Source organism: Ranitomeya variabilis, chromosome 2 (assembly GCF_051348905.1).
Source record: "Ranitomeya variabilis isolate aRanVar5 chromosome 2, aRanVar5.hap1, whole genome shotgun sequence".
In the NCBI taxonomy this organism is placed as follows: domain Eukaryota; kingdom Metazoa; phylum Chordata; class Amphibia; order Anura; family Dendrobatidae; genus Ranitomeya; species Ranitomeya variabilis.
Genome location: NC_135233.1, coordinates 795048508 through 795075578, shown reverse-complemented (window position 1 = coordinate 795075578; position 27071 = coordinate 795048508). Strand labels below are relative to the sequence as shown.

Below are 27071 nucleotides of genomic sequence, written 5' to 3'. Positions count from 1 at the left end.
CCAGTGAAAAGCATGAACTCATCAAGAAGAAGTTGTCTTAACGATCCAGACTCATTCTGTTACATTTGTGGTGAATACACACTGCCAAAACATAGAAGAAACATAACAGACTTCGTAAAAAAAGTGTATTTTCCCTATTTTGGGGTTATGCTTGGGGACCAAGACAAGTTTTGGGCACCACACATAGTGTGCAAAGCATGTATCGAATTATTACGAAAATGGAGCAAAGGACAAAGAAAAAGCTTCAAATTTGGTGTTCCAATGGTGTGGAGAGAGCCAAAAAATCATCATGATGACTGTTATTTATGGTAAACACAGGTACAGGCACATCTTCACAATGAGGGACAGGCCTTCTTGCAGATTCCATGTTACTCCCATTTTCGTTTCTTATGCTTATTGAATCCTTGCACTTGCACTGCACAGAAATAACAGTCATCATGATGATTTTTTGGCTCTCTCCACACCATTGGAACACCAAATTTGAAGCTTTTTCTTTGTCCTTTGCTCCATTTTCGTAATAATTCGATACATGCTTTGCACACTATGTGTGGTGCCCAAAACTTGACCTGTGTTATCATACCACCGAACAAAAAGTGGAATAGCACGTGATCAATAAGACAGATATAAATAACCATGGTACCACTGAAAACGTCATCTTGTCCCACAAAAAAAGAGCCACCATACAGCATCATCAGTGAAAAAATAAAAAAGTTATAGTCCTCAGAATAAAGCGATGCAAAAATAATTATTTTTTCTATAAAATGTTTTTTTTATCATATAAAAGCGCCAAAACATAAAAAAATATAAATGAGGTATCGCTGTAATCATGCTGACCCGAAGAATAAAACTGCTTTATCCATTTTACCAAATGCGGAACGGTATGAACGCCCACCCCCAAAAAGAAATTCATGAATAGCTGGTTTTTGGTCATACTGCCTCACAAAAATTGGAATAAAAAGCAATCAAAAAATGTCACGTGCCCGAAAATAATACCAATAAAAACGTTGACTCGTCCCGCAAAAAACAAGACCCCACATGACTCTGTGGACCAAAATATAGAAAAATTATAGCTCTCAAAATGTGGTAATGCAAAAAAATATTTTTTGCAATAAAAAGCATCTTTTAGTGTGTGGCAACTGCCAATCATAAAAATCCACTAAAAAACCCGCTATAAAAGTAAATCAAACCTCCCTTCATCACCCCCTTAGTTAGGGAAAAATAAAAAAAATTTAAAAATGTATTTCTTTCCATTTTCCCATTAGGGTTAGGGCTACGGTTAGGGTTAGGGTTAGGGCCAGGGTTAGGGTTAGGGCTAGGGTTAGGGCTAGGGTTAGGGTTAGGGCCAGGGTTAGGGTTGGGGGCTAGGGTTAGGGTTTGGATTGCATTTACGGTTGGGATTAGGGTTAGGGGTGTGTCAGGGGTAGGGGTGTGGTTAGGGTTGGGGTTAGGGGTGTGGTTGGGATTAGGGGTGTTTGGGTTAGGGTTTCAGTTAGAATTGGGGGTTTCATTTGTTTAGGCACATCAGGGGCTCTCCAATAGCAACATGGTGTCCGATTTCAATTCCAGCCAGCCAGCCAATTCTGCGTTGAAAAAGAAAAACAGTGCTCCTTCCCTTCCGAGCTCTCCCATGCGCCCAAACAGGGGTTTATCCCAACACATGGGGTATCAGCGTACTGAGGACAAATTGTACAACAACTTCTGCATTCCAATTTCTCTTTCTACCCTTGGGAAAATAAAAATTTATGGGGGCTTAAAAAACATTTTTGTGGGACAAAAATAATTTTTTATTTTCACAGCTCTGCGTTATAAACTGTAGTAAAATACTTGGGGGTTCAAAGTTCTCACAACACATCTAGATAAGTTCCTTGGGGGTCTAGGTTCCAATATGGGGTCACTTGTGGGTGGTTTCTACTGTTTAGGTACATCAGGGGGTCTGCAAATGCAACGTGATGCCTGCAGACCAATCCATTTAAGTCTGCATTACAAATGGCGCTCCTTCCCTTCCAAGCTCTGCCATGCGCCTAAACGGTGGTTACCCCTGCATGTGGTGTATCAGCGTACTCAGGACAAATTGGAAAACAACTTTTGGGGTCCAATTTCTCTTTTTACCCTTGGGAAAATAAAAATTTGGGGGGCTAAAAAACCATTTTTGTAGGAAAAAATGATTTTTTATTTTCATGGCCCTGCGTTATAAACTGTAGTGAAATACTTGGGGGTTCAAAGTTCACACAACACATCAAGATAAGTTCCTTGGCGGGTCTACATTCCAATATGGGGTCACCTATAGGGGGTTTCTAATGTTTAGGTACATTAGGGGCTCTGCAGATGCAATGTGATGCCTGCAGACCATTCCATCTAAGTCTGCATTTCAAATGGCGCTCCTTCCCTTCCAAGCTCTGCCATGCGCCTAAACGGTGGTTACCCCCCCACATTTGAGGTATCACCAGACTCAGGACAAATTGCACAACAACTTTTGGGGTCCAATTTCTCCTGTTACCCTTGGGAAAATACAAAACTGGGGGCTAAAAAATAATTTTTGTGGAAAAAAAAATAATTTTTATTTTCACGACTCTGCGTCATAAACTGTAGTGAAACACTTGGGCTTTCAAAGGTCTCACAATACATCTAGATAAGATCCTTAGGGGGTCTACTTTCCAAAATGGTGTCACTTGTGGGGGGTTTCAATGTTTAGTCACATCAGGGGCTCTCCAAATGCAACATGGCGTCCCATCTTAATTCCAGCCAATTTTGCATTGAAAAGTCAAAAGGCGCTCCTTCCCTTCCAAGCTCTGCCATGCACCCAAACAGTGGTTTACCCCCACAGATGGGGTATCAGCGTACTCAGGACAAATTGCACATAAACTTTTGGGGTCCTATTTCTTCTCTTACCCTTGGGAAAATAAAAAATTGGGGGCGAAAATTCATTTTTGTGAAAAAATATTATATTTCATTTTTACAGCTCTACATTATAAACTTCTGTGAAGCACTTGGTGGGTCAAAGTGCTCACCAAACATCTAGATAAGTTCCTTAGGGGGTCTACTTTCCAAAATGGTGTCAATTGTGGGGGGTTTCAATGTTTCGGCACATCAGGGGCTCCCCAACGCAACATGGCGTCCCATCGCAATTCCAGCCAATTTTGCATTGAAAAGTCAAACGGCACTCCTTCCCTTCCGAGCTCTGCCATGCATCCAAACAGTGGTTTATCCCCACATATGGAGTATAGGGGTACTCAGGACAAATTGTACAACAACTTTTGGGGTGCATTTTCTCCTGTTACCCTTTGTAAAATAAATCAAATTGGAGCTGAAGTAAATTTTTTGTGAAAAAAATTAAATGTTCATTTTTTTTTAAACATTCCAAAAATTCCTGTGAAACACCAGAAGGGTTAATAAACTTCTAGAATGTGGTTTTGAGCACCTTGAGGGGTGCAGTTTTTAGAATGTTGTCACACTTGGTTATTTTCTATCATATAGACCCCTCAAAATGACCTTTTTGGTTCCAAAATTGTGCTGATGTAAAGTAGACATGTGGGAAATGTTACGTATTAAGTATTTTGTGTGACATATCCTTGTGATTTGAGGGCATAAAAATTCAGTTAGAAAATTGCGAAATTTTCAAAATATTCGCCAAATTTCCATTTTTTTCACAAATAAACGCAGGTAACATCAAAGAAATTTTACCAGTACCATGAAGTACAATATGTCTCAAGAAAAAAATGTCAGAATCACTGGGATCCATTGAAGCATTCCAGAGTTATATCCTCATAAAGGGACAGTGGTCAGAATTGTAAAAATTGGCCCGGTCATTACCGTGCTAACCACCCTCGGGGCTTAAGGGGTTAAATTACACTGACATTCATAGTTAAAAAAGCACTCACTGCAAACATTTTCTCTCCTAAACCTTTTCATAATATGTCTGTAATGTAGGGTATCTATATTAAAATACTTACTGATCTTCTCAAGTTTCATTCCGGTCCCTCTTCTGGATCGTGTGAGTATTCCTCTCCTTTGCTAGCTCACTCATTGACCATTGTGTGGGCCAGTGTTACTTCCACCAATTTAATCATATGGAGACTCAGAACATGGCTCCACAGACTTACACTGTGAAGGTGACTTTGAATCCACACAAACCCTTTTGTATGCTGGCGAGTCTGATTTGAAATCACGTTACCTAGAAAAGGAGCGGAGCTGTGCTGGAAACGGCGAACACGGCAGTCAGTAAGTATTTTTAAGGTGCTGTCCCATGAGCAAAGTACATTTGAATTAATAAATGTAATAAGTTCCACAATAGGTTGTTAAAAACAAAAATAATCTTATAAATTTGCCCCTGCTTTGTACTACTTTTTTATTTTGCTGTGTCGGACCATGCAGGAACCCAATCAATGCTTACCACTGCTCCTGGCCACAGGAGAAAGCATCAGTGATTATACAGATGACACAGTAGTGGCTCACAGCTGCTTCTTCCTTCCTGTGAGATAGCACATTTTCCTGTTTATTATAACAGTAAGGGTTTCTACTGTATTGCCAGCCTTCTGAGCTCATCATAAATCATAAATCAAGGTAATAACACGTGAGCTGAGCGGCCATTGGAGCTCCTACATCAATGACTTGATTTATGAGGACTGTAGAAGGACTCACTCCTATGGCAAAACAGGCAGAGTAATGTGTTACCTCACAAAAGGAAGCCGCTGTGATCCCCTGCTTTATTGGCTTTATACTGTCTTATGCTTCCTTCTCTGGCAAGGAGCTGTGTAATGTAGCGTCAATGAACTGGAGCAGCTCTTCATGGTGGGACACAGCAAATAAAAGAGTGCATAGCAGGGGCACATTTATAATATTTTCTAAGAATAGCAACATTTTTTAATACATTCAATTTTGGAACTTACTATTATCGCAAGATCTATTAATTAAAGTATACTTTGTTAGTGAGACGACCACTTTAATACAACTACATTACATTAGAAATATATTTAGAAAGTTTTAAAGGATGACATTTTAGTTGGGAATGCTTGCTTAGTAAATATGAAGATAAATGTGAAGAGAATATGGTAAAAAGGTAAAACTTACCTTAAGTAGAAAATTTGTGGCAAGTTCTTGGTACTGCGGTGAATTTGGATCACTGAGCTCATTTGTAAATTCTTGGTTATTGAGGGTAACTGTGAATTCTACAATCTGTTGTTTTTGCTGTTCAGGTACTATGTTCGTGACTTCTGTTCCCTAAAAATGAAGCAAAAAAATCTTAAATGCCTGAGTCTATATCTACATTGTATAATATAACTCACTTTATTGTTAATTTGTGCCTCTTTCCATTCAGACAGAATCATGTCTACTGATTTAGTAAGAAAGGATTTATTTCTGTTACATTCTGTATGGAGCCATACAGGTCCAGTTCTCGGTAGACATTTTCATTACAACTTGGAGAAATTTTGTGATACTGTTTTTGGTTGTAATGTTTTCAGAGGTTAAACATTTATCTTGTATTTCATGTGCAAAAACTGTGCTCAAAATAAATATGTACACTCTAATCCCTTTAGGAAATATCTGCTGTACCATTCTCACGTGCAATTTTTGTGAACATGCGCTTTTTGATTTTTAGTAGATAATTCAAAGAAACTTTATAACTCATGGGTCCATTCACAAATCTTATTTTTGTGAGCCAATGGTTAACAAAAAAGGAAAGACATCTGAGTTTGTTCCTGTTTGCAGACCAAACACATACATTTCTAAGAAAAGGACTGTAATGTGAATGGCCGTTGCAGTGATGTTAGGTTTAGTAAGTCTTTTGTTCATGTTTTGTCCCCTTTGTACAATCTTTTGAATATTTTTCATAAACACTGCCTATCTTTGTATATAAAATGTAATAGTTCTGTTTCTATTGTTCTGTAAACCACACTCCTGAAAGCCAGACGTTACCTGTCATGTGTCCAATCGGCCTGTAAACGATTGATGTTGGCAGCTGATTATCTTACTTGGGTTATTGTGGAGTTGCCAGTGACTGCACCCGGGTATATACATATTCCATGAGTTAGAATCGGAGGTGTATACCTTACACTCACTGTTAGTTCTCCAATAATGTCCCATTAGTGGAAACAGCCTGTGGCTTCCGCCATTGATCATTTGTCAATCGCGTAATTGTCCTGAGGATAGGAGGCAGCAGAGGGCTTTTCGTGACAAAAAGGTAACAGCTTAGTGGGTTCAGCGTGACTCTACTAGCTGTGATCTTTGACAAAAAGGTTCTTCAAACCCAAGTCTAAATCTCATTAAGATTTTAAAATGATTTTCATATGCAGGAAACTCCTCAAATCTTACATAGCTAAAATAATGGATGTTTTGATCACTTATTCTGAAAAGCTCTCCAAACGTTTATATAAAATACGAAATATGACTGTAAGAAACCACAGTAAATACCTTTGATAAAGGCTTGGTGTCATTCAAAATTTCATTTGAGGGAGTGTCGTTTGTAGTATCAAAGAAGAGTGACTCAGGAGAACCTGTAATATAAAGAGAAAAAGTCACAATTCCTTTCTTTTAAGTTGAAATATATAATGATCCATAATAAAAATGATATCCTTTTTGATGCTTCCCAAGGGAAAATGCTGCATTTTTTCCAACTATCATACACATAAAATGTGGCAACCACATTTTTATTAATAGGGAGAAATGAAAAGCCTCAAACAGTGCTTCCTTGTTTCTTCTTTGGTGCATTTTTAGGCAAGTGGCATTTCTTCCAAAATTTTGTATGTTTCTGCTTGCAACAAAAAAGCAAATCTACTGCCAACATATTAACGCAAAAGACCTTATACTTCAAGGTCACACTTCACATAACATAGTAAACTCAAACTCTGGGACAGGAATCCAGAATCAGGAAGTGAATATGAAAAACCATAAAAACAATTTTTTATTATTTATCAATAAATTAAAATGAGAAATTAAAACACTAAGTACCTCATGTCAATTGGAGAACAGAGCAGCGCTTATACATTATGAGTATAGATAAATACAATAGATATAATACACAGATAAGTAATAGCTATCATTTAGAGTTACAAGTATACATTGCACATATTTTTCTTTTTTAAATTTTGGATAAGTGTGGGAAAATAAATAGGCAGCAATTTTAAGAAAAGTGCTTAGTGCTGTAAACATTAATATGATTTCCAAAACACAAATGGCATACACATTGTTCCCACAGTTATTTAAAGATAATAACATCCATATTGTAACTATATTTGTGTAAACCGAGGCCAGAGATTTGCATAATAATAACAAGATAGGTAATGATATAATATCAAATACAGTACCTTACATGGAAAAATAATTCAAAGTAAAAGTGCATAGTGCTTAGTGAAGTAGGTCAATCAGGTATAATGTATAGTCTGATAGAAATCCAATGTTGTATGGATATGTGGAATGAAAACCAAAGGATTACCTACATGCAGGCCAAGGAGATGTGAGTGCTTTCTGTGTTCTTCACCGCGAGTGCGCTTTACCTGTCTTTTTCTAGGGGCGTGTCACATCTTAATTGAAGTGGAGATGCACATGTTCAACCTTTGCTCTATTTTTCATGCAGGTGCTCTTTTATTTTCAGAAGTCCCATGGGCAATAAAAAATGGAGCAGAAGTTAGGCATGAACACTTCCATTGCATTCAAGACAGAGCTCTGCAGGGCCCATTTTCCAAGTTTCAGAGCTTTGTTCCCAGGATTGCTAGGATAATCAGTGGACGGACCCTCAAAAATCAGTAAGTTATACCCTATCCTATTGATAAGGCAGGGGATAACTGCGGAGGTTTCAGCCTAGGGTTGAAACAGGAGACAGGGTGCGGTTCGGGGCCTGGACATGCACACCATCAGTGTAAACTCCAGGTAGAGGGTCAGTCAGGATTTCCCTAGTCTGAGGGAAATTGCAGGGGCCCGGGTTATTAGCTCTCGCTCACCTAGTCTCCCCGTGACATTATAATCGGCCCAACAAAAAAAAAAAAAAAAAAGGGTTTCTTTTTTTGTTTTGTCATATATCCCATGACTTCCATAACCCGCCAGTTGGAGGCGCTGTCCCTACAGGTCACTGAGTTGAGGGGGTCAGTACAGCAACAGGGACTAGCAGTATCTAATGTGCAAGCTGGAGCGACAGGAAGAGTTGCTGAGCCTAAATTCCCTTTGCCTGAAAAATTTGCTGGGGAACGCAGTAAATTTGTTTCTTTTCGTGAAGCTTGCAAACTATATTTCCGTATGCGCCCGATCTCCTCGGGTAATGAGGCTCAGCGTGTGGGCCTGGTGTTGTCATTGTTAAGCGGGGATCCCCAAGCATGGGCGTTTTCTTTGCCATCTGATTCTGCTGCATTTGACTCTGTGGAGAGTTTTTTTTCTCTCTTGGAAAAATCTATGATGAACCTGACAGAATGGCTCTAGCAGAATCTAAGATATGCACTATTCGCCAGGGGGAGCGAGTTGCAGAGGATTACTGTTCTGAATTTCGTCACTGGGCGGTCGATACACAATGGAATGATCCAGCATTGCGGAGTCAGTTTATTCATGGGGTTTCTGGAAGGGTTAAAAAGCCCTTCTGATGTACGAGACTCCTGCTTCTCTAGATTCCGCTATGAGTCTGGATGTCCGCATTGATTGCCGTTTGTGTCAGGGGGAGCATGAGACACCGCCTATTGGAGAGGGTTTAGGTTCACGTGAGGTTGCTGCACGTGAGCCCACGGAGCCTATGCAAATCGCAGGGGTGTCACATGTGAAGCGTCGAGCCCCTGAGCTCAGGAAGCAGGGAGCCTGTTTTTACTGTGGTAAAACTGGTCATTTTATTAACATCTGTCCTCTGCTGTGTAAGAAAAATGCAACAGCGGAAAACTTCTAAGCTCAGAGGGTGTGGAGGAGACCAATCTGAGCTTATGTATATCCTCCATGGTGGTTTCTCAATGCATGCTCCCTGCTAAGGTTTATTTCGCTGGCAGTGAGCTGCCAATTACTGTTTTTGTGGATAGTGGTTCAGCCACAAATCTCATTGATGAGGAATTTGCGCGCACAGCAGGTTTTAGGATTGAAAAACTGTCTCATCCTATCCGCGTGGTCACCATCAATGCTGCTCCTCTCTCTCAGGGGGAGATTACTGAATTTGTGGCTGAGGTGAAACTCCACATTGGGGTTCTACATTCCGAGCGGGTTACATGTAAGGTGCTCAGGAATCTTCCCGCTCAGGTGGTTTTGGGTTTTCCTTGGTTGTCTATGCACAACCCGGTAATTGACTGGAAAACTCAGGACATCAGGTTATTGTTATTACTGATCATAAGAATCTGCTGTATTTGGAGTCAGCCAAGCGTCTGTCCCCCAGGCAGGCTCGCTGGGCATTGTTTTTCACACGGTTCAATTTCGTTGTCACTTACAGACCGGGGTCTAAAAACACTAAGGCGGATGCTCTGTCCAGGTGTTTTCCGGGGGGAGAACCTCGGGAGGATCCAGTACCCATCCTCCAAAAGGGTGTTGTGGTTTCGGCTCTCAATACCGAGGTTGAGGCTGAGATTGCCGAGGCTCAGGAGGAGGTACCATCTGAGCTTCCCATCAACAAATCTTTTGTACCGCTTCATCTCCGCTTAAAGGTTTTGGCGGAGCATCATGATGCTGTCCTGGCTGGCCACCCAGGGGTTAGAGGTACCTTGGAGTTGGTGTCATGTCGGTTTTGGTGGCCCAAGATCTGACAGGACGTGGTCTCATACATGTCAGCTTGTACCACGTGCACTAGGGCTAAGACGCCCTGCTCCCGTCCTGTTGGCACACTACTTCCTCTTGAAGTACCTAGTAAGCCATGGACGGAAATCTCCATGGATTTCATCACTGATTTGCCCTCATCAGCTGGGAACACGGTCATTTTGGTGATTGTTGATCGGTTCTCAAAAATGTCGCACTTTGTGTCTTTGCCTTCGTTGCCTAACGCTAAGACTCTGGCTCAGGTATTTGTGGAGGAGGTGGTCAGACTTCATGGGGTTCCGTCTGACATCATGTCTGATAGGGGGTCTCAGTTTGTGGCAAAATTTTGGAAAGCATTTTGCTCACGGCTGGGGATCAAGTTGTCTCATTCTTCGGCGTTCCATCCTCAGTCAAATGGTCAGACTGAGCGTATGAACCAAAATTTGGAACAGTACTTACGCTGCTTTGTCTCTGATAACCAGGAGGAGTGGTCTACCTTTCTTCCTTTGGCTGAGTTTGCCATCAATAATCACCGCCAGGAGTCATCTGGGGAGTCTCCCTTTTTTTGTGTTTACGGGCTACATCCTCAATTTTGTACCTTGAGCCAGAGGGGCTCTTCCGGCGTTCCGGAGGAGGATCAGTTAGGAGCACAATTGTCATCAGTCTGGAGCAGAGTTAAACAGCGCCTGTTGAGTGTGGGTGCTAGGTACAAACGTGTGGCTGACAGTAGGCGTGTGCCAGGTCCGGACCTGAGTGTGGATGACTGGGTGTGGTTATCCACAAAAAACATAAGACTCAAAATACCGTCCCTTAAATTGGCTCCACGGTTTATTGGTCCATTTAGGGTCACCGCCGTCATTAACCCAGTAGCGTACCGATTGGAGCTCCCTACGGTGTATAAGATACACAATGTGTTCCACAGGTCTCTTGTAAAGAAGGTGGTGGGTTCTGTGGATGTGGCGCCTATGCCACCTCCAGTCTTGGTGGATGGTAATTTGGAGTTTGAAGTCTCCAAGGTGGTTGACTCTCATGTAGTGCGTTGCACTTTACAGTACTTGGTACACTGGCGTGGTTATGGGCCTGAGGAGAGGTCCTGGGTACCAGCCTCGGACATTAATGTGGATCGGCTGGTCAGGTTTTTTCATCGTCGCCATCCGGACAAGCCGGGTCCTATAAGCCGTGAGGGCCCTGGGGTCCCTCGTAGAAGGCAGGGTACTGTCATGTCGGATGCTGTTCAGGCCAGGTCGTTCGACAGACAGCGGTAATTCCGCTTTTGACCACTATTTGCTCATTGGCGTCAGCTAGATTTATCGCTTTTTATTACGATTTTTGGGAGGCAGAATGAGCAAAAACCAGCAATTCATGAAATTCTTTTTGGAGGGGGCGTTTATACCTTTCCGCGTGTGGTAAAATTGACAAGGCAGTTTTATTCTTCGGGTTAGTATGATAACAGCGATACCTCATTTATATCATCTTTTTATGTTTTGGCGCTTTTACACAATAAAAACTATTTCATATAAAAAAAATTATTTTTTGCATCACTTTATTCTGAGGGCTATAATTTTTTTTTATTTTTTGCTGATGACACTGTTTGGTGGCTCGATTTTTGTGAGACAAGATGACGTTTTCAGCGGTGTCATGTTTATTTATATCTGTCTTTTTGATCGCGTGTTATTCCACTTTTTGTTTGGCAGTATGATGATAAAGCATTGTTTTTTGTCTCGTTTTTTATTTATTTTTTATGGTGTTCACTGAAGAGGTTAAGTAGTGGGACAGTTTTATAGGTCAGGTCGTTACGGACGCGGCAATACTAAAAATGTGTACTTTTATTGTTTCTTTGTTTATTTACATAAAGAAAAGTATTTTTTGGGAAAAATATATATATATTTTTTTCTTTCTTTAGGAATTTAAAAAAAATATTTTTACACATGTTAATTTTTTTTTAAAAACGTTTTTACATTGTTCCATTGTGGGATATCACTATATAAAGTCAGATCGCTGATCTGACACTTTGCAGAGCACTGTGTCAGATCAGCGATCTGACAGGCAGTGCAGGAGGCTTGCCGGGGCCTGCTCTCAGCAGGCACTGACAAATCACCTCCCTGCAGGACCTTGAAGGACCCTGTGGCCATCTTGGATCCAGGGGCCTGCAGGGAGGAGGCAGGAGGAGACCCTTAGAACAAAGTGATCACATCGCATTGTTCTGAGGGAAGTGCGCAGGGAGCCCGCTCCCTGTATGATGCTTCCCTATGCCACCGGAATGCTGTGATCATGTTTGCTCACAGTGTTTCAGAGTTAAAGTGCCGCGAGCCCGTCATTGACCACTCCTGGCACATATTGCCGGATGTCAGCTGTGATATTCAACTGACACCAGGCCGCGATTGGCCGTGCTCCCCCCGTGTATGATGCACTATCTCGTCCATGGGAGACACCTGAATAGAAGCAAACCAAGGAAATGAAGACAAATACAAGATAACCATCAGCAGATGGACAGAGACCATGAAGGCTGTGGCTGAGCAGAGAGGGAAACCAACCAGGCAGCAAGAGGTCACCAGATCGAGTCCTGAAATCTAGCAATAACACATTGACAATATAAAATTAAACGTTTAGAAAGCTACATCAAGTCTGGAAAACTAACAACTAAAAGTATTTGTGAGTGAAAGAATATAGCTATGTTGTTGATGTAGAAGAATCAGTATTAAAACAGGACATTTTGTATGCACTTTTAAAGCACAGGTATAAGTGGATGGAAAAGGAACTGTAGATGTTGATGAAGGACTTAAGCTGCCCATTCACATTTGGCCTAAAATGGATGATTTCAACCACAACAAACATTTGTAGGGTCAAATTGTACAAAAAATAATCATTTTAGCCATCTGATAAAAAATCATTATTATTTAGCCAAGTTAGATATTTTCGTCCAATTTTTATATTTTTAATTATTATGCTAGATTTTATCTGCCACAGTTAGTATTTCTTGTAAAGTTGTTCTCGGCCGATAGAATAACTGTAATGGTCAATATGAACATCAGTACATCAGCTACATCAGTAAATGATCAGTCACTAGAACATTTGTGTAACAGTTGTTAGATTACTAACCTACTTCTGCCTAAGTTATATGGTCACTTTTATACTTCTCCTCCCTGTTGGATTCATTTTGTTTTGGCTTTAAAAAACTGCATTAAAACTGGAGTGGCATTTTTCTAAAAAACTGCAGCTCCGACTAATTAAGATAGGTGTTTTGTAAGCCAATCTTAATGAGGTGCATACAGGAATAAGATGTGAAGGTATAAGATATGACACTTAACATATTCGTCTTCCTCCTCAGAAATGTTATTCAAGTGAAGAAGTAGAGTAACATTTCTGGCCTAAAAAACACTGCTAGTTTCAAAAAGTTTTATGAGCTAGAGTATCCATGTCCTATTTCACACTAGCACCTCTCCAGTTCTGGCCAGCTTGGCAGAGCTGCTTTGAACTTGCATGAAACTTGATAATTTTCAAAGTTTTAGCGCAACTATCATAAACAATTTGATCTATTGGTCCCTAAGTATATGTGAAACCATCCTAATAGTGTAATTCCGTTTACAGGATTTTGTCAATAAAATTTTTTTGTCAAAGTCATCAAAAGATTTATCCGTTTTTACATTTGCAAGTTGTCTTGCCCTTTAAACAAGCAATCTAAGCTGCAACAAATCCAACCTAGCAATCCAATAACTTTCTAGTTTAGAAATATCTCATGCATTTTAAAAAGTTTGGAAACTGTGACTGGTAAGCGTGCCCCAGTGCCTTTAGAATGGACCATTTTTAAAATCAGCAATTTTTATAGATGTCATTATGTTATGTAATTTACAGTGGTAGCTGACAGCTGCCATTCTGTAGTTTGCCTTGGCAGAAGTTGTAATTGGTAGTACGGTAATTAGCATAAATCATTAACGCTAGTATTGTTAATCATTTGAGATGACTTACCAGTTGTGGACACAGGAGGGTCCTCAATTATTACTGGAGAGAAAGTGCCTTCTGTAGACATTTCATCCTTCCTAGGAAATAAGGTGCAATGTCAATCAGTTCTGGAAAGCCTAAAAGAACCACACATGCTGCTCTAATCTATTGCAAGTAATAAGCCTTAATTGGTGAAGATAAGTGCTACTTTCTCATGTGTAAGATGCTTATCTATCCTACTGTGAACATTAAATAGATTAATTACTCCTACTTTTGCAATTTTACCAGTGTTCAATGTATATATGCACACAAGGATAACAATAACAATACATATTTAAGAAAATTGTCTTTGCGGAAATTGAAGAATTTGAGGAAATTGTCTTTTTAATAGGTTTGCATCTTCTGCCACATTGCCTTAGCATAGACAGTTTAATTTAGCTAATGCATATGATCAAAATATTCATATTCATCGCAAATGTCTTACCAAGACATACTGAGAATACAGAAAAGAGTACTTTAGTCGTACTTAGACTTGAAATGTTCACTCTAAATTGTTTTATGCAGGATTGGCTCGTTCTAGACATATCCTTGGATCATTTGGTCACAATGATCAATCTTTCAGCCAAAAAAGTGTATTAGTGTTATTAATTAATGACTCCTTTAGTTATAAAAAAAAATATTCAATTTCATGGGTTGTCTTAACTCCTTTCTGACATATGACGTACTATCCCGTCGAGGTGGGGTGGGCCCGTATGGCCACCAACGGGATAGTATGTCATATGTCATCGGCCGCGCCCACGGGGGGAGCGCTGCCGATCGCGGCCGGGTGTCAGCTGACTATCACAGCTGACATCCTGCACTATGTGCCACGAGCGGTCACGGACCGCCCCCAGCACATTAACCCCCGGAACATTGCGATCAAATATGATCGCAGTGTTCAGGCGGTATGGGGACGATGTGCTCGCATTGCTCCTAGGGTCTCCTACCTCCTTCTCTCTGCAGGCCCCAGATCCAAAATGGCCGCAGGGCTACTTCCGGGTCCTGCAGGGAGGTGGCTTACAAGCACCTGCTCAGAGCAAACGCTGGTAAGCCTGCAGCCCTGCATGTCAGATCGCTGATCTGACACAGTGCTCTGCAAAGTGTCAGATCAGCGATCTGACCTGATAACATGATGCCCGCCACCGGGGCAATGTTATAAAGTAAAAAAAAATATTCAGATGTGTAAAAAAATATAAATTCCTAAATAAAGAAAAAAAAAATATTGTTCCCATAAAAACATTTCTTTATCTAAATAAAAAAACAATAAAAGTACACATATTTAGTATCCCTGCGTCCGTAATGACCCCACCTATAAAACTGTCCTGCTAGTTAACCCCTTCAGTGAACACCGTAAAAAAAAGAGGCAAAAAAACAATGCTTTATCATACCGCCAAACAAAAAGTGGAATAACACGCGATCAAAAAGATAGATATAAATAACCATGGTACTGCTGAAAATGTCATCTTGTCTCGCAAAAAATGAGCTGCCATAGAGCATCATCAGCAAAAAAATAAAAAAGTTATAGTCCTCAGAATAAAGCGATGCAAAAATAATTATTTTTTATATAAAATAGTTTTCATCGTATAAAAGCGCCAAAACATAAAAAATGATATAAATGAGATATCGCTGTAATCGTACTGACCTGAAGAATAAAACTGCTTTATCAATTTTACGTGTTATGATCCTAGTGGTAGAGGATCTCTGGTATTCCGGCTAAGTCTGCCGAAACATAGAACTGCTCTAGGGAGGTGGAAAACTGGGCTAACCGCATAACTGATCCTAACACACAACTAGAAGTAGCCGGTGAACGTGCCTACGTTGTTTCTAGACGTCTCGAGCCAGCCGGAGAACTGACTACCCCTAAAGGGAAAATAAGACCTTACTTGCCTCCAGAGAAATTAACCCCAAAGATATAGAAAGCCCCCAACAAATAATAACGGTGAGGTAAGAGGAAAACACAAACGTAGAGATGAACTAGATTCAGCAAAGTGAGGCCCACTAATCTAGATAGGCAGAAAATAGAAAGTGAACTATGCGGTCAGCAGAAAACCCTGCAAAAACACCCACGCTGAATATTCAAGAACCTCCGCACCGACTGACGGTGAGAGGGGAGAATATCAGCACCCTAGAGCTTCCAGCGAGCTAGAAAATCACATTTTGAGCAAGCTGGACAAAAAACACTGATAATGCAAATGATCCAAAGTATGCAAACAGGACTTAGCTTTTCTTGCATGAGACAGATGGCAAGGAATCAGGAGGAGACCAAATTGGACTGAATACATCGATACCAGGCAAGAGACTGAGTCCTAAGGAGGACTAAATAGGGAACACCCCCAGCTTAATGAAACAGCTGAAGCCCATGCCTGCAGAAAGACATGACTCATACCATACCATTCGTGACCACAAGAGGGAGCCCAGAAACACAGTTCACAACAGTACCCCCCCCTTGAGGAGGGGTCACCGAACCCTCACCAAGACCCCCAGGGCGATCAGGATGAGCAGCGTGAAAGGCATGAACCAAATCAGCCGCATGAACATCAGAGGCGACAACCCAGGAATTATCCTTCTGACCATAGCCCTTCCACTTAACCAAATACTGAAGTCTTCGTCTAGAGATACGAGAATCCAAGATCTTCTCTACTACGTACTCCAACTCGCCCTCAACCAAAACCGGGGCAGGAGGCTCAACAGCAGGAGCCACAGGCACCACGTACCGCCGCAACAAGGACCTATGGAACACATTATGAATAGCAAATGACGCTGGAAGGTCCAAACGAAAAGACACCGGGTTAAGGATTTCCAAAATCTTATAAGGACCGATAAAGCGAGGCTTGAACTTAGGAGAGGAGACCTTCAAAGGAACATGCCGAGAAGACAACCAAACCAAATCCCCAACACGAAGTCGGGGACCCACACCACGGCGGCGGTTGGCAAAACGCTGAGCCTTCTCCTGTGACAATTTCAAATTGTCCACCACATGGTTCCAAATCCGCTGCAACCTATCCACCACAGAATCAACCCCAGGACAGTCAGAAGGTTCAACCTGGCCCAAGGAAAAACGAGGATGAAAACCAGAACTGCAGAAAAAGGGCGAAACCAAAGTGGCAGAACTAGCCCTATTATTAAGGGCAAACTCGGCCAGTGGCAAAAAGGTCACCCAATCATCCTGATCAGCAGAAACAAAACATCTTAAATAAGTTTCCAACGTCTGATTAGTTCGCTCGGTTTGGCCATTAGTCTGAGGATGAAAAGCCGACGAGAACGACAAGTCAATACCCATCTTAGCACAAAAGGATCGCCAGAATCTGGACACAAACTGGGATCCTCTGTCAGACACAATATTCTCAGGGATGCCGTGCAAACGAACCACATTCTGAAAGAACAAAGGAACCAAATCGGAGGAGGAAGGCAACTTAGGCAAGGACACCAAATGGACCATTTTAGAAAAACGATCACACACCACCCAGATGACAGACATCTTCTGAGATACTGGAAGATCCGAAATGAAATCCATGGAAATGTGCGTCCAAGGCCTCTTCGGGACAGGCAAGGGCAAAAGCAACCCGCTGGCACGAGAACAGCAAGGCTTAGCCTGAGCACAAATCCCACAGGACTGCACAAAGGAACGCACATCCCGCGACAAGGAAGGCCACCAAAAGGACCTAGCCACCAAATCTCTGGTACCAAAAATCCCAGGATGCCCTGCCAACACCGAAGAATGAACCTCGGAAATAACTCTGCTGGTCCATCTATCAGGGACAAACAGTCTCTCTGGTGGGCAACGATCAGGTCTATCAGCCAGAAATTTCTGCAGCACTCGTCGCAAATCTGGGGAAATTGCAGACAAAATCAATCCCTCTCTGAGAATACCAGCCGGTTCTGAGACACCCGGAGAGTCAGGCACAAAACTCCTAGAAAGCGCATCAGCCTTCACGTTCTTCGAACCAGGCAGGTATGAGACCACAAAGTCAAAACGGGAGAAAAACAACGAGCAACGAGCCTGTCTAGGATTCAGACGCTTGGCAGACTTGAGATAAATCAGATTTTTATGATCAGTCAAGACCACCACACGATGCTTAGCTCCCTCGAGCCAATGTCGCCACTCCTCAAATGCTCACTTCATAGCCAACAACTCCCGATTACCAACATCATAGTTCCGCTCAGCAGGCGAAAATTTCCTTGAAAAGAAAGCACATGGCCTAATCACAGAGCCATCAGAGCTTCTCTGCGACAAAACGGCCCCCGCACCAATCTCAGAAGCATCAACTTCAACTTGGAAGGGAAGAGAGACATCCGGCTGGCACAAGACTGGCGCCGAAGTAAACCGGCGCTTCAGCTCCCGAAAGGCCTCCACGGCCGCCGGAGACCAATTAGCAACATCAGAACCTTTCTTGGTCATATCCGTCAAAGGTTTAACTACGCTAGAAAAATTAGCGATAAAACGACGGTAAAAATTAGCAAAGCCCAAGAACTTCTGAAGGCTCTTAACAGACGTGGGCTGAGTCCAGTCATGAATGGCACGGACCTTGACTGGGTCCATCTCCACAGTAGAAGGGGAAAAAATAAAACCCAAAAAAGAAACCTTCTGTACTCCAAAGAGACATTTTGAGCCCTTCACAAATAAAGCATTATCACGCAGAACCTGAAACACCATCCTGACCTGGTTCACATGGGACTCCCAATCATCAGAAAAAACCAAAATATCATCCAGATAAACAATCATAAATTTATCCAGATATTTCCGGAAGATGTCATGCATGAAGGACTGAAACACAGAAGGAGCATTAGAAAGTCCAAAAGGCATCACCAAGTACTCAAAATGACCCTCGGGCGTATTAAATGCTGTTTTCCATTCATCTCCCTGCTTAATGCGCACAAGGTTATACGCACCACGAAGATCTATCTTGGTGAACCAACTGGCACCCTTAATCCGAGCAAACAAATCAGACAACAATGGCAAAGGATACTGAAATTTGACCGTGATCTTATTCAAAAGACGATAATCTATACAAGGTCTCAAAGACCCGTCTTTCTTGGCCACAAAAAAGAATCCTGCACCAAGAGGGGAAGAGGATGGGCGAATATGTCCCTTCTCCAAAGACTCCTTTATATAACTCCGCATCGCGGCATGCTCTGGTACAGATAAATTAAAGAGTCGACCCTTAGGAAATTTACTACCAGGAATCAAATTTATAGCACAATCACAGTCCCTATGAGGAGGAAGGGCACTGGACCTGGGCTCACTAAATACATCCTGGTAATCCGACAAAAACTAAGCGGTCTCAGAAGGAGTGGAAGAAGCAATAGACACCAACGGAGTATCGCCATGAACCCCCCGACAACCCCAACTTGACACAGTCATAGCTTTCCAATCCAAAACTGGATTATGGGTCTGTAGCCATGGCAGACCCAAAACGACAACATCATGCAAATTATGCAGAACAAGGAAGCGAATCACCTCCTGATGTACAGGAGTCATGCACATGGTCACCTGCGTCCAATACTGAGGTTTATTCACCACCAATGGCATAGCATCAATTCCTCTAAGAGGAATAGGAAATTCCAAAGGCTCCAGGACAAAACCACAACGCCTGGCAAATGACAAATCCATCAGACTCAGAGCAGCACCAGAATCCACAAAAGCCATGACTGAGTAAGAAGATAATGAACAAATTAAGGTCACAGACAAAATAAATTTAGGCTGTAAAGTACTAATGGCGACAGGATTAACAACTCTTTTTAAGCGCTTAGAGCATGCTGAGATAACATGCGTTGAATCACCACAGTAAAAACACAACCTATTTTGACGTCTATGATTTTGCCGTTCGGCTCTGGTCAGAATTCTGTCACATTGCATAGGGTCAGGTGTCCGTTCAGACAGCACCGCCAAAGGATTAGCAGATTTGCGCTCCCGCAAACGCCGATCAATTTGAATGGCCAGAGCCATTGAATCATTCAGACTTGTAGGGATAGGAAACCCCACCATCACATTCTTAATGGCTTCAGAAAGACCATTTCTGAAATTTGCGGCCAGGGCATACTCATTCCATTGAGTAAGCACGGACCATTTCCGAAATTTTTGACAATACACCTCAGCTTCGTCCTGACCTTGAGAGATAGCTAGCAACGCCTTTTCAGCTTGATTTTCAAGATTAGGCTCCTCATAAAGCAAACCAAGCGCCAGAAAAAACGCATCAACATTCACCAATGCAGGATCTCCTGGCGCCAGAGAGAAGGCCCAATCTTGAGGGTCGCCACGCAAGAAGGAGATAACAATTTTAACTTGCTGAATGGAATCACCAGAGGAACGAGGTCTCAGAGACAGAAACAATTTACAATTATTCCTAAAATTCAGGAACTTAGATCTATCTCCAAAAAACAGCTCAGGGATAGGTATTTTTGGTTCAGACATAGGACTATGAGTGACAAAATCCTGAATGCTTTGCACCCTTGCAGCAAGCTGATCCACACTAGAAGTCAGAGTCTGAAAATTCATGTCTGCAGCAGAGCTCAAAGCCACTCAGAGTATAAGGGGATGAAAGAAGCTAGACAGACTGCAGCAAGGAAAAACAACACACACAAAAAAAAATACTCAGAACTTCTTTTTAATCCCGCTTCTGTGATGCATTAAACATTTCCTTTCTTTTTTTTTTTTTTGTTGGACTGGTATACTGTTATGATCCTAGTGGTAGAGGATCTATGGTATCCCGGCTAAGTCTGCCGAAACATAGAACTACTCTAGGGAGGTAGAAAACTGGGCTAACCGCATAACTGATCCTAACACACAACTAGAAGTAGCCGGTGAACGTGCCTACGTTGTTTCTAGACGTCTCAAGCCAGCCGGAGAACTGACTACCCCTAAAGGGAAAATAAGACCTTACTTGCCTCCAGAGAAATTAACCCCAAAGATATAGAAAGCCCCCAACAAATAATAACGGTGAGGTAAGAGGAAAACACAAACGTAGAGATGAACTAGATTCAGCAAAGTGAGGCCCACTAATCTAGATAGGCAGAAAATAGAAAGTGAACTATGTGGTCAGCAGAAAACCCTGCAAAAACATCCATGCTGAATATTCAAGAACCCCCGCACCGACTGACGGTGAGAGGGGAGAATATCAGCACCCTAGAGCTTCCAGCGAGCTAGAAAATCACATTTTGAGCAAGCTGGACAAAAAACACTGATAATGCAAATGATCCAAAGTATGCAAACAGGACTTAGCTTTTCTTGCATGAGACAGATGGCAAGGAATCAGGAGGAGACCAAATTGGACTGAATACATCGATACCAGGCAAGAGACTGAGTCCTAAGGAGGACTAAATAGGGAACACCCCCAGCTTAATGAAACAGCTGAAGCCCATGCCTGCAGAAAGACATGACTCATACCATACCATTCGTGACCACAAGAGGGAGCCCAGAAACACAGTTCACAACATTTACGAAATGCGGAACGGTATAAATGCCATCCCCCAAAATAAATTCTTGAATAGCTGGTTTTTGGTCACTCTGCCTTACAAAAATCGGAATAAAAAGCGATCAAAAAATGTCACATGCCCAAAAATGTTGCCAATAAATACGTCAACTCGTCCCGCAAAAAACAAGACCTCACATGACTCTATGGACCAAAGTAAAATTATAGCTCTCAAAATGTGGAGATGCAAAAAACGATTTTTTGCAGTAAAAAGCGTCTTTCAGTGTGTGACTGCTGCCAATCATAAAAATCAGCTAAAAAACCCGCTATAAAAGTAAATCAAACCCCCCTTCATTACCCCCTTAGTTAGGGAAAAATAATAAAATAAAAAAAATGTATATATTTCCATTTTCCCATTAGGGTTAGGGTTAGGGCTAGGGTTAGGGCTAGGGTTAGGGCTAGGGTTAGGATTGGGGCTAGGGTTGGGGCTAGGGTTGGGGCTAGGGTTAGGGTTGGGGATAGGGTTAGGGCTAGGGTTGGGGCAAGGGTTAGGGCTAGGGTTAGGGTCGGGGTTAGGGTAAGGGCTAGTGTTAGGGTTGGGGGTTAGGGCTTGGGTTAGGGTTAGGTCTAGGGTTAGGGCTAGGGTTAGGGTTGGGGCTAGGGTTAGGGTTGGGGCTAGGGTTAGGGCTAGGGTTTGGGTTGGGGTTAGGGTAGGGGCCAGGTTTAGTGTTGGGGTTAGGGCTACAGTTAGAGTTGGGGCTAAAGTTAGGGTTAGGGTTGGGGCTAAATTTAGGGGTAGGGTTGGGGCTAAAGTTTGGGGTAGGGTTGGGGCTAAAGTTAGGGTTAGGGTTTGAATTACATTTATGGTTGGGATTAGGGTTAGGGGTGTGTCAGGGTTAGGGGTGTGGTTAGGGTTATGGTTGGGATTAGTGTTAGGGGTGTGGTTAGGTTTGGGATTAGGGTTAGGGGTGTGTTGAAGTTGGGGGTGTGGTTGGGGTTAGGGTTAGGAACATGTTCGGGTTAGGGGTGTGGTTAGGGTTATGGTTAGAGTTGGGATTAGGGTTAGGGGTGTGTTTGGGTTAGGGTTTCAGTTAGAATTGGGTGTTTCCACTGTTTAGGCACATCAAGGGCTCTCCAAACGCGACATGGCGTCTGATCTCAATTCCAGCCAATTCTGTGTTGAAAAAGTAAAACAGTGCTCCTTCCCTTCCAAGCTCTCCCGTGCACCCAAAGAGAGGTTTACCCCAACATATGGGATATCAGAATACTCAGGACAAATTGGACAACAACTTTTGGGGTCCAATTTCTCTTGTTAACCTTGGGAAAATAAAAATTTAGGGGGCTAAGAAACCTTTTTTGTGGGAAAAAATGATTTTTTATTTGCACGGCTCTGCGTTATAAACTGTAGTGAAACACTTGGGGGTTCAAAGTTCTCACAACAGATCTAGATAAGTTCCTTGGGGGGTCTAGTTTCCAATATGGGGTCACTTGTGGGGTGTTTCTACTGTTTAGGTACAGCAGGGGCTCTGCAAATGCAATGTCACACCTGCAGACCAATCCATCTAAGTTTGCATTCCAAACGGCGCTCCTTCCCTTCCGAGCTCTGCCATGAGCCCAAACAGTGGTTCCCTCCACATATGTGGTACCATCAAACTAAGGACAAATTGGACAACAACCTTTGGGGTCCAATTTCTCCTGTTACCCTTGGGAAAATACAAAACTGGGGGCTAAAAAATAATTTTTGTGAAATAAAAAATAATTTTTATTTTCACGGCTCTGCGCTATAAACTGTAGTGAAACACTTGGGGGTTCAAAGCTTTCACAACACATCTAGATAAGTTCCTTGCGGGGTTTAGTTTCCAATATGGGGTCACTTGTGGGGTGTTTCTACTGTTTAGGCACATTAGGGGCTCTGCAAACGCAATGTGATGCCTGCAGACCATTCCATCTAAGTCTACATTCCAAACGGTGCTCCTTCCCTTCTGAGCTCTGCCATGCGCCCAAACAGTGGTTTACCACCACATATGGGGTATCGGCGTACTCAGGACAAATTGAATATTAAATTTTGGCATCCAATTTCTTCTCTTACTCTTGGAAAAATAAAAAATTGGGGCGAAATTTCATTTTTGTGAAAAAATATGATTTTTTATTTTCACGGCTCTGCATTATAAACTTCTGTGAAGCACTTGGTAGGTCAAAGTGCTCACCACACATCTACATAAATTCCTTAGAGGGTCTACTTTCCAAAATGGTGTCACTTGTTGGGGGTTTCAATTTTTAGGCACATCAGGGGCTCTCCAAATGCAACATGGTGTCCCATCTCAATTCATGTCAGGACTCTGAACATTTTTATTACCTTTTGTGCGTTACTGCCCTTTTCCAAGATGGCGTCTTTGGTCTCATGTGCACTGTGTCTTCCTGCTATAAAACTCCACCCCAGCCTTCAGTCTGTGCTAGAGTATTCTGCTTTGCATCCAGCTCCTGACCTCTGATTACTCCCTGGCTATACACCTGCTCCTGTGAACCTGTGTGGTGATCCTGCTGCTCTGCTCTGAGTTCCTGCTGCATACACAAGTTTCCAGTAATCCTCCTTCATCTGCTGCTCATGTTTACTTCATCTGCATTTGCTGGACATGTAAGCTGTGCTGCTCTGCAATAACCTGAGACTATTAACCAGGCCTCCCTGGTTGAGCTAAAGATATGATTTGCACTGCCTTATAAGCATATCTATCTGTGTTTGGACTAAGACAAGGATTTATTCGTGTCAAGTTTCCTCAAGAATAACTGTGCTTCGTAGACTTTCTGCTTGATTGCATTTTCCTCTGAAGTTTCCTATAGACTGCTAAGCTGCGTTTATTATTTGCACCAAGTATTGTGGACTTGAGTTTCTCTCTGCACCTGTTTGAATCACTGTGTGATAATATAGACTTTACCACTTATAAAACTGTGTCCTGTAGTTGTCTTGTTCCACGCAAAGAGTCTCCTAAGTTAACCCCTATAATTATTACAATTCCAGTCAATTTTGCATTGAGAAGTCAAATGGCGCTCCTTCCCTTCCTAGCTCTGCCATGCGCCAAAACAGTGGTTTACCCCCACATATGGGGTATCGGCCTACTCAGGACAAATTGTACAACAACTTCTGGGGTCCATTTTCTCCTGTTAACCTTGGTAGAAAGAAACAAATTGGAGCTGATGTAAATTTTTTGTGAAAAAAGTTAAATGTGCATTTTTTTTAAACATTCCAAAAATTTCTGTGAAACACCTGAAGGGTTAATAAACTTCTTGACAGTGGTTTTGACCACCTTGAGGGGTGCAAATTTTAGAATGTTGTCACACTTGGTTATTTTCTATCATATAGACCCCTCAAAATGACTTCAAATGTGATGTGGTCCCTAAAAAAAATGGTGTTGTAAAAACGAGAAATTGCTGGTCAACTTTTAACCTTTATAACTCTGTAACAAAAAAAAAAATTGGTTCCAAAATTGTGCTGATGTAAAGTAGACATGTGGGAAATGTTACTTATTAAGTATTTTGGGTGACATATCTCTGTGATTTAAGGGCATGTAAATTCAAATTTGGAAAATTACAAAATTTTCTACATTTTCGCCAAATTTCCATTTTTTCACAAATAAACGCAGGTAATATCAAAGAAATTTTACCACTGTCATGAAGTACAGTATGTCACAAGAAAACAGTGTCACAATCATCAGGATCCCTTGAAGCGTTCCAGAGTTATAACCTCATAAAGGGACAGTGGTCAGAATTGTAAAAATTGGCCCGGTCATTAACGTGCAAACCACCCTTGGGGGTAAAGGCAGGGGTGGGATTCAGCCGGTACGACCCGGTACGGGGCAGCCGTTTACTAAAATTTCTAGCTGCCAGCGTTCCGGTAATCAGGGCCGTATTTCCCACGTGCCTAGGGGCGGGAGGATGTGGGGGGGGCGGCGCCTGAGCAAGGTGTGTTTTTTTTTTTTTTTAATAATGCGGGGTAGCGCCCACCCAAACCCACCCACCCTCCCTATCTCCCTCTTCCCCATCTCCCTCTTCCCCATCTCCCTCTTCTGGCTCCTGTACTGCGCTATCACGTATGCTGCAGTGGACGGAGGCCGGGAGCTGGAAGGGGAACACGTCACACTGCAGGCCCCGCCCCCTCCTCGCTGTGGCGCCAAGTTCAGTTTCTGTCTGAGCAGCTGCGGGGCGGGGATGGTGTGAGGTGTGTTGTGTCCAGGTCAGTTGTGCGGTGCTTGGGGTGTAACTGCTGGTCCCAGCATATCCGGCAGCTTCAGAGCTAGCAGGAGAGGCCGGCCAGCTCAGCTACAGACTGCACAAGATTATGCTGACTGGGGCCCTGTCCTCACCTGGTAGTGTTAATGCTGCGGTCTGCGGGGACTGGGAGGGAAGGGGCATCACACGGAGCCTCACGCTGTGATTCCCTCTGCTGCTGCCTGTGCCCTGCTGCTGACATGAGGCTGTGAACAGAGGGGGAGGTGCTGAGAGGAACATCACAGTGATCAGGACATGGTTAATGTCCTGCTTCAATTAGGGGGCCTCTGCAGTATGTGGCCGCCCTGCCCCATGTACACCTTCCAGCAAGGCTTGTTTTTATTATTCTGGAGCAGCTGTAGAACCATAAATTCCAGCATTCCCAGCCTTTGTGTAAGGGGGACTTGTACCTTCACGCCCTGACTTTTTTATTCTGTAGCTGCAGAATAACTACAGGTTTAGGTTACATGTCCTGTCGTTCTAATTATGGAGATGTAGGACTGCAAATCCCAGCATGCCCTGTGGTTGGTACTGTAGGGACTGCAAATCCCAGCATGCCCTGTGGTTGGTACTGTAGAAACTGCAAATCCCCAGCATGCCCTGTGGTTGGTACTGTAGGGACTGCAAATCCCAGCATGCCCTGTGGTTGATTCACTAGGGACAGGTAGTGATGGCTACTAGCCAACATGTGCGGCACTTGCGGTGAGGCTTACTGCTAGCAGTGTTTTTTTTCCGTTGCTGCAAGTGCCGCACATGTCCGCAAGTCCCATAGGGAATGAATGAGGCCGTGTGAGCTTACTGTACACCGGACATGAATTACCGGCTTTTCAAAGGACGCCGGTGCATAAAAATCGGACAGCACTCGCATGGTGCGAGTGCTGTAGGATTTTTTTTCTTTGCACCCATTGACTTGCATTGGCGATTCTCAGCTGATATACGAGTGAATTGTCCTGTGCAGTACATTTGCTTTAGTCGTTTGTTTCTTTGAATGACTTTAATACCGTATGTCACAACGTATTCTTGTCATTAAGGGAGACAAACTGCTTAAAAAAATATGAATCGTGCCACTGGGCATGGCTTATTAGTATGGGCGGGGTTATTGAAAATGGGCGTGGCCAAAATTCCGGCCACCGCGACTTAGAGGACCTGTTGTTAAAAATTTGAATCCCACCCCTGGGTAAAGGGGTTAAGAGGACAACATTTTCAGATTAATCTTTTTAGGTTATATGTAACCGACAGAGCAGGTCTCCTACTTAAGTGCCTCCCTCTGTTAATCTTGATTCACACATCTATGTTTGCAGACTGAATGTGGACCGCGACGCTCTTTCTGATCATTGGTCTACTGACCTGAACTCGACAGCCTAACATACAGTATATCTTTGAAACTGTTGCATTCATTTTGGAAGTCCAATGGCTGATCTGTGAATTGTGGTCTGTACTCAAACCAAGAAATATGGATATGTAAATTCAGCCATAGGCAGTCATGTAACAATTAATCTCTTGTGGGCTTGGAAGCTATCTTGCCTGACTCTCCCATACACAGAATTGCTCTCTCTGCAAACTCCTCTTGTGCTGTCTATAAGAAAGACACTACCAGACATCTCTGGTGGTGACTTATCTATTAGAGAACAAAAGAATTGGTAGTCCAGAATTAGAAATGGCGGATCCTAGTCTTCCTTGACATCATCTGTCTGGGGATAGTCAGGAGCCTAAACAAACCAGACTGAATACAATTTG

General features: G+C 42.6%; 1 protein-coding gene across 1 annotated transcript in view; it reads right to left on the bottom strand.

The window, feature by feature from the left end:
• Positions 1-27071, bottom strand: part of IMPG1 (interphotoreceptor matrix proteoglycan 1) — a 742521-nt gene that overhangs the window by 490502 nt on the left and 224948 nt on the right. The window contains exons 5-7 of the mRNA XM_077289856.1: positions 13651-13721; positions 6409-6491; positions 5068-5217 (exon numbers count right to left, since the gene is read on the bottom strand). Of these exons, the coding sequence (XP_077145971.1) occupies positions 5068-5217; positions 6409-6491; positions 13651-13721 (304 nt within the window). The remainder of the gene's footprint in view (positions 1-5067; positions 5218-6408; positions 6492-13650; positions 13722-27071) is intronic.